Raw genomic sequence first — 16,160 nt, 5'->3', positions numbered from 1 at the left:
GATTTATTCCAAGCAGTACAAAGAACTTCCTAAACTGCACACCGGGGTGTGTTAGGCTGCAGTAAATTTGGTCCAAAACCACAGAGCTGACTCTGGGCCATGTAGACCACAAATGTTGGTTCTCCTAAATTGACATTAAATCTGACTCATCCTTACTCGAAAAGTTAAATCACTTAGAACAGCTAGACAGACCAAATCTGTCTTAATTTACCTAACTCCGGCCAACACCTATCATCTAGGCCAAGTGCCTGTAAATGTACTCAGTGTGAGGTTAAAACAACACATAGTGACTACTGTTTCATGAAAGATTCATCCTGGAGTCTTTACAGAACTCCAAAACAAACACCTTATACGTGATCGAACTGCAAGACATGACCCTATTAAAAATGCAACAACTTGATGTCGAAGTCCTTACAAGGCCTTTGTCCAAATTGCAGTGTGGGAACGCTATAAGTCACGGTGACAGGAGAGATGGAGAGTCTCTTTTACCTAATAACAAGTTACAGTACGGTTGGTCAGAAAAGGACAGACCACCCTGAAGCAGCTGAAAGTGGCTTGAGGCAAAATGTCGACTGTGAAACCAGTACAGCTTGTCAAAAATGTAAAAACTCGAGAGCTTGGAAAAATAATCAAAGCTGTTATTGATGAATGGCAAACGGTATTTATAGGTCTATTATCAGTGTTAACATCAGCGGAGCTCATTACAGAGAAATATTACAGAGAGTACGATAGCCGTTGTGCTGAAATGTTTGATAAATTGAACCTTGGGCCAATAGGTATAAATTTTGAGAATATACGAGACTGTAATAAACGCAGTCATAGCTGGTTTTATGTTAAAAGGAAAAAATACAAGGATTTTTATTCCTCAGCTCAAAGCTGCTTATTAAATTAATATTCTGCTTGTCCTGTGTGTATAAGGTCACTGAGTCCAGTGCAGAGGAACATGTCTGAGAATGGAACCGCTTCTGCTCAGGGAAAAAGAAGTTAATAACCAGAGTCTGTTAATAATAACTTTTTCTCGTGTCAATTGATTCCAACATTCATTTCATTAATTTTTTTTTTTTTTTTTTACCCTGGAACTGATCACCTCTCCATTCGTTGTCATCACTTTTTCAGTCTTTCCCGTCTTGTCGCCACTCGCGGTCTAAGATTTGTACAGTTCATCAAAACAAATCACGGCTGTTGCCCATGCAAACAGTAAAGTTATTTCCACTCCTGCAGTCCTTCCAAGGCCCGTCTGACAGGCCGCAGCCAGCGACCACAAACACACACGCACGCTCACATGCAACCGAGGCCCACAGTGAAATTAAGTCTTGACTTTTTCTGTGGTTTCTATCCCAGAAGTCCATGCTCCATGGCTTTCCTCCTTTGTGGAAGCATGTGCATCGTATTGTGTGTGTACATGCACATACATATATATATCCCCACATAGCACCGATGCCCCTCAGTACCACTCGACAGCAGCAGACAGTATTCAGTCAGGGGGGAGAAAAGGAAGTGGAGGTGGGCAGGTGGGAAGTAGTAAGAGATTCTCTTGTAAAAGTTTCCACTATAGGGGAATGGAAACTTTCTCTCCCTCTTTCTGATGTTGCTCTAAGCTTTAATAGACATCTCATGGTGGAAACTATCCTTATAAAAGCTGATGACCAAAGAAAAGGACAATATGAGGTGCACGCATGACAGAAATGCATCTGGGAGATGTAAAAAAAAAAAGCGGGAGACATGATGTGGACCATACTGAGCATAAAATGCCTTTTACTTGGTCAGTGCCATTTGTGATCTCACATGGACCAGGAAAGATCAGCACTATTGTTTAATATTGTGTCTTTTGGCATGATAGATGCAACACTAGCTCTGGAATAGTAATGTATGCGCCCCCCCCCCCTCGTCTCTATGTGTCTCTCAGCATCTGAGATCCAGAGATGAGAGGGACAGACAAAATGGATGATTCATTCAAGAACACAAATATCTGTAGCTGTACCGCCTTTGACCCCTAAGAGGAAAATAAATAGTGTGGAGCGAGCTGGGACACAGACACAACACCAAAGGAGTGGAGTTGGCCCGATAGCAGCTCCAAGACGGCTACAACACACACACACACAAACAACAACTTAAAGCAGACTACTCTAGTGGCCAAGAGTATTCAAAAAATAGTCAAAGATACGCAAATCAAATGAATAAAATCATATCATAATTCACATCTTTCTCGGTCACGTCCAACTGTGACTTCCAACCTGACATCTAACGCTGTAAAGCCGAAATTGCAGAACTTGATACACTGGGAAACAAGCTCTCGTACCACCCTTCACCCCAATCTTATTGACCACCTGCTGTTCCAAAGTGCACAACCCCTCCCAAAGAAAATACAATGCAGAGAAACAGGGGAAGCACACTAATTTACACCAACGTAACTCAGCGTGTCATGAAATTAGATTAGTTTGACCTAATGAACTGCGGACGGCCCGCTGGATCACCTGCCGCTTGTGTGTGGGTAGTGTGTCCATGCAGTTGTGTGTGTGTGTGTGTACATGCCTGCGGGTGTATTCCTTTGTACAAATAAGAATGAGAAGGAGGATTTGAGCACTGAGTCATGAGACGGTGACAAAATGGAGGCCCAGAGAGCGATAGAGAGGACGAGAGCTGGGATGAAAGATAGGCAGGAGCGAAGAGACGGACAGAACGTGTGAATGCTCGTTTACGCTTTCACTGTTGTCTCCGGTCACTATGGAGGATCTTGTGACCGCAGCTGTTTTATATCTGTGTCTCACAACCTGAAAGAGCCATCTCAACTGTGATTGTCCTAAAAGTGTGAATTTGTCCACCTTGACAGCTGCAGACTGTGTAAAGAAAGAAAGCAAAGCTTTTCCATTTTTCTACACATTGTTGAGAAGAAAAATCTGCCGACATGGATCTAAAATGATGAATTTCCAGGGTTAGATTTACTGTAATCCTGAAGCTGTTAGTAACAAATGAATCATTTCAAGCCAGTGTTTTTCCATTTAACAAACGTGACCAGTTTCTAACGCTCTTTGTCTGCTGTTGAGACACTGATCCACGTTTTCATCACATCCAGACTCGACTAACGCAATAGTCCTTCATAAACTCGAGTAGATCCAGACTTCTGCTCGCTCCCATGGCCACACCACAACCTGTCCACCACAACCTCCACTGACTCACTCAGACATGACAGACACAGGAGGTAACGTTGGCACTGCTTCTAACAAATGGTGGGTAGAGGAATACCGTTTGATGCTAAACTCAACGTTTTTATAGGTAAACAGCTGTTAATGCTAACACTGAGCATCCAGTAAATATCTGCCTTAATGCCTTTAGCATGTTTTGGGTCATTTGAGCTTTTTTAAAGTTTCTGACTGTCTATATTTTGAGCTTTAAATATATATATTATTATTATTATTATTATGATTACTACACTTGGGCATGTTTTAATGATTATGGAGTTTAGAACTGAGCAACAGCACCACACAGCCAAGAACAAAGAAGAAAATACTTTCCATACTTGATAGTCTCACTCCGTGATGGGAGGTTGATTCCTTGGGAGAGATAAAGTTGATGCAAGAGCGACCACAATGGTAAAAGCACCAAGTCATGACTTAAAAAAAAAAAAAAAAGAGACAAAAGAATGGAGAGCGAGATACTCGCTAACAGATGAGATGAAAAAATGGAATAGAAGCCATTGAAACTGGAGAGAGACAGAAAGGGAGTCGGAGAAGAAAAGCCCTCACTGCCATATGGTACAGAGCATTGGGCTTAATGGGGCGTGAGGCCATCCTCTCCACAGAGGCATCGGCCGGTTAGATCACACATGAATGAACACTCTGATAGGTTTAAAACGCAGCATATGACAACAGCTAGTGATATGGAACCAAACTACTGCTTCTGAAAGGGGGAGAAAAAAGGAAAGAGAAAAAGATGGATTTGTTCAACTTGTGGCAACAACCCAGCAGCCACCAAAGAACCGAAAAATGCTCCTGCAAAGAGAAATCTGCCAGATAAAGAGGTTAAGCTTTGAAGCATTTTGATTGCTACTGAGAATATTCCAGCAGAAAGCGATACGGTCAAGATCAGCGGTGCCAGCACACACACACACACACACACACACAAAACCAGGTAGTTTTGGTGTGTTTTTAATGTGAATCAGAATACACCAAACCCCTGGGAGCTACTCAGTCAGATATACAGACGAAGAACACAGTGTTTGAAGACGCTGGCTCATCAAGTAGACGATTGGGCAAATGACAACTTAGATTTGATAATGCCACCACATGAGAAGTCATCACCAGAGTTTTACAATGCGTCCTTCACCTGGGGCCTCGAATGTGCGCTGAAAATTGCATCATGATGAAAAAATCCGAGTGTCTGGCAAGTTCGAGAGGATGAATGTCTAAAGGAAATTTCAAGCAGCAGCTCCTATTCCTGCTGTAATGACTGAGGGTGTCATCAAGGCGGTGACATTTCTGAAAAAATACTCTCATGCTTTAGACCTGCTGCTTAAAATAAATAAATAAATAAAAAGACATTAACAATATAATGTTGATAAATTTAGCCCGTCTCATTATCTCCACATTAACAGCTTGAGCGTAAAATCAAGATGGATTTCATTCATGGCATCAGAGCCTGCAGTAGCAAACAGGTGACGAATTCACAGGAGAGCGCTGACGGATGATATGAGAATAGTCCACGCAGCAGACACACCATCCTGATCCCACTTCACACACTTCCTGTCAACAGCGCTGGCAGCTGAGAGACGTGTGAGTTGGCGAGAGAGGTGAGAGAGTGAGTGTGTCGCAGCGGGGGGCCAGCTGTTAACAGCATGAAACGATTTGCCGAGTTTCTGATCTCGCCGGCGCCTGTTTGCGCGTGAACCATTTGTCGTCGCTGATCATTTGTTAAGATGTAACCGAGGCGTGTGGTGACAGTGGCCACTCCAATCTGCACTCTCTCCTCGTCTCCAGATCCAGCTGAATTAAACACACAGACAGGATAATAAAAACACACGAGACAAAGTTTCAACAGAACATGGTTGTGTTAATGCACAGCTACCACCAGACTAGAAGAAGGAGTTGGGGGGGGGGGGGCATCAAGCGGACAATAAATTTCATCTCCCCCACACATTTTCAAGCTTAATAAAAACTTGAGTGTGTGTGTTGTGAGTTTGGGCTGGAGGGGAGAATGTGTGCTCCAAGTGGAAGCTGTGGTTTGGTCTGGCTCTGGTTTCCACCAGCAGGAGACCGGTCCACGGTCACAGGAAGCTTGAACCGAACACCTTCCTGCACTGAGCGTGTCACCATATGTCTCCGGCTCTATTGGTTTATCAAATGTGATTAGTCTCAGTGTGCGTACGCGTGTGCGTGTGTGTGTGTGTGTGTGTGTGTGTGTAGCTTTAAATATGATTAGTTTTTCCGGATAGAGACGTATAGACTTTTAGCCATGGGGTCCCCAACTTTGGACTTCACACCAAAGGGCCTGATTGCTCTGACAGGCAGACGAACTGTGTTTATCCAAGTGGTTTTGTGGGAAGTTCAGGAGGACTAACTCCACCTGTCAAAAGAAACCTGTCTCTTTATGTTTTTGCTCTATTTCACACCACACTCACATGCTTGTGTGTCTTGTTTTTGCTTTTGTCTTCTTTTTTCTTTTTGTTTTTTTTTACCTGCAGAAATCAGGATTTCACCAGACTAGACTGAAACCGACACCAGCAGGTCAGAATTTCCCCTCGACCAGCAGATTGCTGCATGACCAAGTAGGTCAAAAACAGAAAAAAAACACGAAATTTCCATGAAATGACTCTGGCGAGTTGTGCTCTCTAAATGCGGAGGTCTATTTTGAGGAGCAGATTTCTGTTACATTTACTGCTCAGATTCTCCATCTCTTTCTGCCGTAATAGAGTATTTTCAGTGGCAATCAGCTTCAAAATGTTAAGCTCTATGTGGTTTTGGCCGCAGGGCTCCCCAGTAGATAAATTGTTTCTATTTGGATACTCCTGAAACGCTCCTGCATCAGTCTCAGGCCCGAACGTTGACCTTATTTTCACCCATAGGACAAAGCAATCTTATCCACAATGTTAGCAAAGATGCATTCATGGCAAAGTCATCACTAGTGTCAAACTCTGCAGCCTCTATAATCCTGAAAAATGATTCATTCTCAAAGCGTAGTACTAAACTGTATTCCAACAACAGTGCATTACCATTATACAATGCCAGCGAGCCATTCTCCGCCTCTTTGTGCATCTCCCAGCTGAGCGCATCTGTGTCTGTCTGTCGAGATGATTGAGTGCCGTTTAACAGGCTTGACCAGGAAACCACATGCTGAACATCACAAGGGAGACGCATCACCTGGCCGAAGTGAGCTCTTGGCTTTGACACTGTACACAAGTGCAGATGTATGAGACACAGGCATGCGCATGTATGCGCTCACGTACAAACATTTGCTTTCTGTGTTGCAGCCTTTTTCCTCAGCTGTCTCGTTTCTCCTTTCTGCCGGGAAGCCTTTAATTTATTTCTAAATAGTTTTTTTATGGAAACTCTTTCAGTAATTTCTTCTGGCTCGCAGCTCATCCGTTCACGTCTGTTGGCGCTGCGATTTTGGCAAGAGCGCCGATGTCACTGCTGGTGAGATCAGCGGTGGCTTCCCAGCGGTCAGGTCATGCTGGAAGTGAGCATGTCATTGGATTTGACAGAAACTCTGCGAGGCACAACCCACACAGGAAAAGAAAATTCAGATTATACCAAAGAAGAGCAAGGGATCTGAAAGTAGTTATATCAGCTCAGCGGAATTCGTGCTCATTCATTTGGGCCCAACGCAGATGAGAAGATTTCAGCAAAGTTCACAGATGATCCATTATAAAATGGACCGCCATCCATAATTCATACTGTTCTCATGACCTCTACCTTGTCAGGATATGAACCTGTATCACAAGAATGCTCACACACGCACACACAAACACACACATAGACCCGCACCGTAACCTCTCTTGCCTGGGAAATACTTTAAGGAAGCAGGGGAAGAGGAAAGCAAGGAAACAAAGAAAAAATAACTCCTTTGTGTCGCTGCTACACAAACAGTGCAGCACATTACAGATTACTACAGTGGCCAAAACTGATAAGAAGCTTCCTACACACTATCACTGCCTGTGTGAGTGCGAGTATGTATGTGTGAGAGGAGAGTCAGCAAAAGAGAAATGAAGAGAAAGGTATGAGGAAGGAGAAACAGAAATCGAAGAAAATACAAAGTACAAGAGAAAGAAAAGAAGGAACCAGAAATAAACCTGGAGGAAGTGGCCCTTACCTTATGCGTGTATCTGTCCCATTCCTTCACACAACACATTTCCTTGTTTAGATATTAAACATTTGCCTCGATGTTTACACTCTCCAAATCTCAATTATCCAGCCCAGCAGTATAATAATCCCAAAGGCCAAATGCGATCGTTATCTACTGTAAATATTAACACAATTCTGAGAACATTCTTCGTTTCGTCTCTGTTAGGAACGTGACAAAAATCGCACTACCCTAATCATCAGTGCCAAATAACTTTGCAAAAGAATGTAAACTGAGCTAACTGGACCAGCTGACCCAATTCTTCACCATACCAAAATGCTCTGTCAATGTCGATGGTGAGCTGGCAGGCAAAGGGAGAAAATAGAGTAGAAATCTTGAACAGCATCCATTAAACTATGGTCTAAAATAATATCAGTGTGTGTGTCCTGTCTGAGGCCACATTGAGTAAAAAAAGAAAAAAAAGAAAAGTTAACCGTTATCCTGCCTGAAGAAGCCTGACTCGTTTCCGAGTGATGCTTGACGAGCGTGCCGGAATGAGCAAATCAAGCCTTTTTCACTCCAAACTGGAAAACCACCCGAGATGTCTGGCATGGGATTATGACCGCACATAGTGCCAGAATGACTGTTGGCTAGGATTAGGAAGCCCAAAAAAAAAAAAAACTGCAAACATTTGAATACAACTGTTGCAAACCTGAAATCAAAGTCCACGGGGGTCATTTAGCTGGTTGAAGGATATGATCATTTAAGAGAGCAGTTTAACTGGGAGAAAATTACAAGGTTCAATAATTTGGAAACAGACAGGCTGTGTCTAAAGAGAAGAAACAGTAAATCTTGTCCAGGCGTCCCTTTTTGTTCCCTCTCTCACTTCTTTCACAGCTCTCATCCTTTCTGTTCTCCTCTTATGCCTCTACTTTTAAAAGCTATCCCTTACTTCTCTCATCTCTCATCTTCTCTTCGGACCGGGACCATGTGCCAGTTTCCATGGAATACCAACCAGCCGTCCTTTTTCCAAAAACATGTTAAATGAACCTGCAAGAATGCGAAATTCAACTGTTTATCCAATTCCAGTTCAGTTGGCACGATGAGAGGTCCACAGCCTTTTATTTGGAAGGCTTTAAAGTTCAGGCGGCGGCTTTTTCTTATAAAATGCTGAGAAACTGAAACGCTGCTGTGTCTGCTCATCTGCCCCTCAGTAGAGGAGTAAAACCAACCAGTAAAAACAGCAGGTCTCCGCCGTGCACAGCGCCAAGTCGAGGCTGCACATGCAGACAAACACGAAGCCACTCACTCTCAGGAGGTGTCGCACACGCACCCGCACACACACACACACACACACACACACACACGCACACATATATTAAAATAAAGGCAAGGCCAGTCGTGCTGATAGCAGGCTAGTGCACCGACACTGAGGGCTCGCCCTACGCCGCGGGCTACGTTACCGTGGCAACCCTGTGAGGTGAGAGAGAGGACACACCAGCACCCGGGTAAATCTCCTCAGAGCAGCTTAAGGAATGCAGGTGAAGTCTCACTCGCTGCCTTTCTGCGTTTCTTTTTCCCTCCTCCCTCGAGAAAATCCTTGCTCCCTCTCCTCTTATGGCTCAGATTATATGAATCACATCACAACGCACCAGTGCATCCAAGTGTGCCACTTTTTTTTTTTTTTTAAAAGAAGGACTTTGAGACCGTTTTTCACTTCAGACGCAACTTTGATTTCCAGACTCATTTACATTGGCGTATAAATCAGGCTTTTGCCAGGGGAGTAATCAGAGAAGAGTTGGGGGGGAGGGTGTGAGTGAAAAGCCAGAGAGAATAAAGAGATGAGAGTAAAACGGAGACAGTGAATATTTGGTTTTGGCTGCTTAAGTAGGACAGTGGTGTTGTGGCCAACACGCAGCAAGATTGAACACCGAGAGGATTAAAGACGACAGTTTCCCTACTAAGTAAAGACCAGCGCAGTGGAGGCGGAGACAAAGTGGAAGATGGATGAAGACTTTTTCAAGTTTTTTTTTCTCTTACCTCTAAGAAGCATGTCCCCGCTGGGGTGTTCTCCTTGATGGAGGCATTGTAGAAGCTGCTGGAAAACGTAGGCGTGTTATCGTTAACATCCTGCAGGACGATGTCCACATTTGCTGTGGATGACAGCGGCGGCCGGCCGCTATCTGTCGCAACAACAGTCACGCTGGGTGCTGGCTCTGATTCGAAGTCCAGAGCGGCTGCGGTGGTAATTATCCCTGTGACTGGGTCAATGGAAAACCAATCAGAGTGAGAGTTTTTGCCCTTGAGGAGGCTATATCGGACATCCCCATTGGGGCCTTGGTCCTTGTCCCTTGCAGTGACCTGAAGTACAAAGGATCCAGGATACACCACCTCAGGAATAGTTTGTCTGTAGGACTGCTGGTCGAAAAGAGGGGGGTTGTCATTGACATCAGTCACCTGGATGGTGAAAGACGACTCCGCCCTGAGGGGAGGTGTGCCAGAATCTGTGGCCATCACCCTGAGGTCATATGAATCCCGCTCCTCTCGATCCAAAACTTGGTCCACGTATATCAGATAAATGATGCTGTCTTTGGTCGTAAGAGCAAACTTCCCATCACCCCCCTCGAGGGACACATTCACATTGGCGTACTCTCCGTAGTCTGGGTCGGTGACAGATATCCGGGCTACGTACTGGCCTGGTTGAGCTCCTTCTGAGATTCTGGGAGAGCCGTCCTCGCTGAGGAAGATGATGGTCATGGTGGGCTGGTTGTCATTGTAGTCACGAACATGGATGGTCACAAATGCGTTGTTCACCTGAGAAATTGATTTGTGTTAATTTATGTTCATTGGGTGACTTTATTTTGGCGAATTGGTTAGAAACTTAACAGGAAACACAGCTCAGTTCGTAAACAAGTGTCAAAATCTGCAAATAAAATAAATTAAGAATGCCCCTTAAATAACATACTTCATGTAGTGTAGCTGTAATTACCTCTGGGTGGCTGGCGTTGTCCCTGGCCTGGACCACCAGTTCATGGACCCTCTTCAGCTCATAGTCCAGGGGTCTATTCAGAGTGATGATGCCCGACTTAACATCCATGACAAAGTAGCGGTCAGGGTCACTTTGTCTACGGTTGATTTCATAAAGCACCAGGCCATTATCGCCCTCATCCTCATCTGTTGCAAACACCTACAAGGACAGGAAGGTCATTGCCGAGATTAAAAAGGACCTTGGTAGGTCTGAATTCATGGAGGCATTGATGACACGCAGATACTGAGTGCAAATACTAACCTGTAGGATGCTGCTTCCTTGTGGCAGACTCTCAGAGATGATAGCGTGATATCTGCTCTGATTGAAGACCGGTGCGTGATCGTTGATGTCGGTCACTGTCACTTCCAGGCTCATGGAGCCCATCCTGCGAGGTGAACCCCCATCAAAGGCCTCCAGGACGAGGCTGTACGATGAGCGTTTCTCCCTGTCCAGCAGTCCATTGACCACTAGGTCCAGATACAGCACCTTGTTAGCCCCTCTTTTGGTCTCCAGTCTGAATGCCTGGCCTACATTGCCCTCTCTAATAGCGTAGCCTTGGGTCGTCAGCTGGTCCTTGTCTGCATCGGTTGCAGGCTCCAGGGAAAACCTCGTCCCCACTGCTGTATGCTCAGGGATCTTAAGAGTAGCTTTCTTCTTAGGGAACACGGGTACGTGGTCGTTGATGTCGTTGACAGTGATGGACACTTTGATGGTGACTCCCGTCATTGTCACAGCAATGAAGCTGTAGTGGTCCCTCTGCTCGCGGTCCAAACGGCGCGCAGTCTTAATGATGCCCGTGGTTTCGTCGATGTTGAGGTCGTTGCCGACACCTGTGCCTTCATGGTCTGAGATGAAGTACAGACTTGCGGTTTCACCGGGAGGTAAGCCAGCACTGATATCCCCGACGATGGTCCCTGCAGGCTGCTCTTCATCCAGCTGGAGCTCGAGCGCTCCAAGAACAGTTGTAGACTGGATAAGGACAAGGACGATGCTCAGATAAAAGAGCGGCTCCCACCGCCACAGACACACACCGGGTCCGCTGACCCAAGCCCTCCATCTCCACCCTTTACTTGTTATCGGCATGGCTGGGTTGTGCTACACCTGTGGAAAAAGAAAAAGGGAGGAGGGGAGAAGAAGAGATTTATTTCGTTGTATGTGAATTGAACAATTGAAACACGTTTTTCATGTTTTTTTTCCTTTGAAAACATCTTGAAAATTCAGTCAGCACAAAATGAAAACAAACTGTTCTTCTGTAGAGCCCCCATCTTAAATCCTTGTATGACAATGTGCTAACACTTTTACAATCCAGAACCTGTATTAAAGGCACTGCCTGATGAATTTCAGCTTTTCTTTTCCCATAAAATGTCTATACATAACATTTGGGCAAAAAAAAAAAAAAAACCCTTGAGCTGGATCAGGGAGATCTGAAAAAACATCAAAATGGAGCTTAAGTCTATCTAGAATCCACATTGGCTTGAACCAGACTGAGGACAGAATCGTAAACTATATTTATCTCACGGATCGCAAATTTTATTTGCTGGGCGAGAACATCTTAAAGTGTCCAGAGTGGACACACAGTCAAATCCCCAGAGAAAACACATTAAACGAGCATCCATCCTACCTTCGTCAGATTTTTATACCCAACTCTTGATAACGATAGCAAATTCCTACACACGCACTAACTCAAACACACGCACACAAATGCATGGAATGCGTGAGAAAGCGAGTATGTAGCTACTTCAGCTGAGCTTTCATGGGGAAAAGCAGTCATTTAGGACCGTAAGCTTAGCCTCTATGTTCCCCAAACTCTAAATCACGCACAGATAATAAAGATAATACCCTCCTCATGCTAATGCTAAATCAATGTTATCAGTCAAAGGTTGAATCTAATCATGAACAGACACACATACTGTTACTATCCACGAAGTCCTGCACCAGTCCAGGGTCAAACACGTCTTTTGTGATATTTGCTTCAACTCGCGGTGCCGCTTGGAGATGCCTCTCCGGATGGTAACCACAAGAGTTTAAAGGGCAAGATAAAAACTCACCTGACAGTCTTTGAGTTATATATTGCAGCAAAGTCACCATCTGGTACTTTTAGCAAGTTAAAACAAACACCACTAATTATTTGCAAATGGTATTTGACCCCGGTTCGACTCACATACTTGCACACAACCATAAAATTCTGGAAATACGCTCATAACTGTTCTGGCAAGGTTAACCAACATTAAATTCTCGTGAGATGGATGCTCATTTTACCCCGTGATGAGGTCTGCAAATATTTACATTATGTTCAAGATGAGAACAATTGTTTAGTCATGTTGCTATAGTATTTATAATAGCAGATTCATTGCTCGTATAACTCTTCAAAACATGCTGCAATGAGGAAAGCCTTCCAGAGCTGACATAACTCATACATCCCACTTTGAGATCAGAGCTCACATTGATCTGCACATTAAGGGCCATTAGCTCTCTGCTGCCATTTGCAAATTTTGGGGTCAAGAGATCTAAAGTTAAGAAAAAAAAAAAAAAAAAAAAAAAAAAGTGCAATGCAGACAAAAGTCCGGTAGCAGAGAGCAGGTGGGTTGGCTGTCAGTGGAGGATGCTGGCCCTTTCTGTCCAGCTATATTCAACCAGACAATCGCTCCCGCAGTGCACATATAATCTGGACAGTTAACTTCAGGAATGTCTCTGCCACCTTTAGAGTGAAAACCAGTCTGCTGCCGGCTGCCGTGTTTCCACATCAGTTGGATTGGAGCATTCCCACATTTCACTTGATGGCAATCCCTCGAACAAAAAAGTGGAGGAAAACACCCTTTTTCTAACAGGTTACACTTTTTCATGTGCTTCGACTACTTAGCAGAAACCAGTCAGCAAACTAAAAAAATATATTATTTAGCATCTAATGAATCCTACTGCTATCATCCGATCCAGCGGTCTTCGTCCTGACCCTGACCTCCTGTGGTAATCTCTCAGCCCTCTGAGGAGGACAGATTAATAAACTCTATAGCTCCTTTGGGACTGGAGAAAGGGACACACATACTGGGCCCTCTGGTGCAGTCACTGACCTCTACATCTGGTCCGGACGGCTGCTCTGGACACTTGCTACACTCCTACACAAAGAGGGAAGCAGAGCTAAGACTGCACACAGGCTCCCTACACACCCTTGTTTTGCTGCGTTTGCTACGAGTGTTTGTCTGCAGGCTTTTCTTTAATGAGGCTGGAGAAAAGGAGAAACAGGAGAGAAGTTAAACGACCAGGTCTGGTTGAGATAATTAAGGGTGTGATGATGAAAAGAAGGCCTTCGTCTGCTGAAAGGGGAATTCAGAGTGAGAGTCCGGCCCTTTTGAGACCCTGTTCGGACTGCATCAATCAGTCCTAAGTACAGAATCATAATGGAGCCATTGAGTGCAAGAAAAAGAGAAAAAGAACAAAGCAGAGAAATGGAAAAGGCTGGATTGAGGACACAATAGAAGAAGTTTCATTCTAAGGCGTGATTACAGTTTGATTTGGCTCGAGGGCTTTATTGTCTTTAGGGAGCACTGAGCTGTGTCGGTGAACCCTCTGATTGAAAAAAACAAAGCCTGAGAGAGAGAGAGAGAGGATGTGTGTGTGTGTCTGTGTGTGTGTGCGTTTGTCCTCACTTTCATTTCTTCAGTCAAGTGTCAGTGAAAGGTTATATTGATGAACTAATCTCACGGCTGTGATCTGTCACTGTCAATGAGCAGTCGGCCCATGACATCATCTCTCTTTCGACGTGCACCACAGTACATGTGTTTGTCCTGGATAACGCAAGCTGACGACGAACAGAGAGAGAGAGAGAGATACAGCTTATGTTGAAGGGATACTTGCTTTAACAGATGGCCAGTGGTGTAAAAAGACACTCCCTCTAGTGGTACTCTATAACATCCTGTCAATTATGATGAATCACGTTTCCTCCAGAGTCCGATTTCATCTAAAATGCACAAACTGCACACAGAATACAGAATAAAATACAGCAAAACCTCCTGTTTCGACCTGTCTGTCTGGTTACATGCTTGTTTGTTTGTTTTTTGTTTTTTTAAAATCACAGCATCTTTGTACATCTGCACAACACATGTGCACGCAAAAAGTGACATCATCTCTGTGCGACCACATTGACAGGCAGGACAGACCCGGAGGGCTCCATGCAGTCTCAGCCACATTATATCTGGCATTGCACCCCCATAATCTGCCTCTGCTGTGCACAAGCCTCAAAGCCTCAAATCCATGGGCCTCCACTCTTAAGTGCTGTTACCATATAATAGGAAACCGTGGTGTTTTCTATAGGATGTGACCATTTAAAGGAGCAGTACGCTGCCCATGAAGATGCATGCGAGTGTGTTTATGCTGTCGTTTTGCAGTTGCGAGGAATAGCTTTTCCTCATGCGGTGCCAATTCTTAACGGGCCTCTCGATCTCCGTACCCCTCCCTCGTCCCCCTCCTCCCACCCTCCCTCACTGCATCGCCTCTAATGGATTTAGCAGATCTAACTGGGCACGCCATAGCTACCCGTGGCCAAGCTAAACAAGATCCAAAGTCACGAAGTTCTAAGTAAAAAAAAAAAAAAGAAGAAAAGGGTTACCACGGACTGTATCTCAGTTATGATTTCTGTCTTTTGATGGAGCAGCGCAGGTCTGGCTTTGCCTGCGGACAGTCGACAGCCCTGCAATTGTTTCTGTGTCACCCAGTCAGAGGGGGGAGCCTTTCCAGATGAAATATACAAGATCAAATTTATACCTACCACAAAGATAGATATTGGAGGAAAACGCACATTTTCAAGACTACAGCTGTGAAAATGTCATTTCTGGACAGAACAGCTCCGTTGCAGAACATGCCATGCAAGCACTCGATATGGTGTGAAGATACTAGGCTGTTCTAGCTTTGGTGTCGTTTAGAAGACTTTACTCAGCAAGTCTACAATTACAGTTTGGCTGGAGCTGGGCCAAATCTTCAAATGACGGAGACTGAATGGTCGGGGTGGATTGTGGTAAAACAGGCTGCAGCAGTCTGCAGTGGTTAAAAAAGCTTTGTGTGAGAGTCCTGGTGGGGGTTAGAGGATAGAGGAATGCTTTGCATCTCAGTTTTCATGTCATTTGGGTTGTGTGTGTTTAGGGGGACGACAACTATGACCCCTGTCTCCCCTTCTGTTGCCTTTCCCCGGATCTCTGGATATAGACATCCCACTTCTAACCCCAGCTGTCACCAGCGCAGTGAGCGCATGTGTGTGTTGTCAGTGTGTATATTTGAGTCCCCCATCTATGTGCATATGCATCTGTTCCCCCGCAGCGCCTCTTTTACATCTTCTTCAATTAAAGAGTCTAAACTAAATGGTGGATATCTATTTCAATGTATGGCCCTGAATGACTCAGTTAAAAGTGAATCTGCACTAATCCGGTGACTCAGGCATCAGAACAGCAGCTCTTCAGACAGCCAGACGAACACTGTCTGGACAGTTTCACACACAAACACACAATAAAATTTACTTTCAAGTGCTGCACCGATTCAAAGCGCAATCAATATTAATACGACTACACACAGAGAGAGTTCACAACTATGGCACCGAGGAGAAGTCAGCAGACATAGAATCTCTCCCAACACGTGCTGCGAATCAGGATTGTGGACACTGTTGAAAATAAGTTTGAATTAATTATGATTAGGTCAAGTTCTGTTCCTTGGCTGCTCCTCCCTTTTAGCTCAAGCTTCCAATCTGACGCAGAGCGACAACTCATCCGGCCAGAAACATGGAAGACAGACTGAAGGAAGAAGTCAGTAAAGAGCATCAATGCTTCAAATTTCGCCCACATTTCTTTCAAATGCCTTGAAATACCCTGTAATT

At 44.5% G+C, this 16,160-nt stretch overlaps 1 protein-coding gene across 1 annotated transcript in view; it reads right to left on the bottom strand.

Moving 5' to 3' along the window:
• The window catches only part of dchs1b (dachsous cadherin-related 1b), a 79,253-nt gene that overhangs the window by 54,758 nt on the left and 8,335 nt on the right, over positions 1–16,160 (bottom strand). The window contains exons 2-4 of the mRNA XM_029519317.1: positions 10,565–11,404; positions 10,265–10,462; positions 9,316–10,089 (exon numbers count right to left, since the gene is read on the bottom strand). Coding sequence (XP_029375177.1) covers positions 9,316–10,089; positions 10,265–10,462; positions 10,565–11,386 — 1,794 coding nt within the window. The 5' untranslated portion in view covers positions 11,387–11,404. The remainder of the gene's footprint in view (positions 1–9,315; positions 10,090–10,264; positions 10,463–10,564; positions 11,405–16,160) is intronic.

The sequence above is a fragment of the Echeneis naucrates genome, chromosome 14, assembly GCF_900963305.1.
Source record: "Echeneis naucrates chromosome 14, fEcheNa1.1, whole genome shotgun sequence".
Classification (NCBI taxonomy): domain Eukaryota; kingdom Metazoa; phylum Chordata; class Actinopteri; order Carangiformes; family Echeneidae; genus Echeneis; species Echeneis naucrates.
The sequence above is the reverse complement of the archived record's forward strand: the minus strand, read 5'-3'. Positions and strand labels throughout refer to the sequence as shown.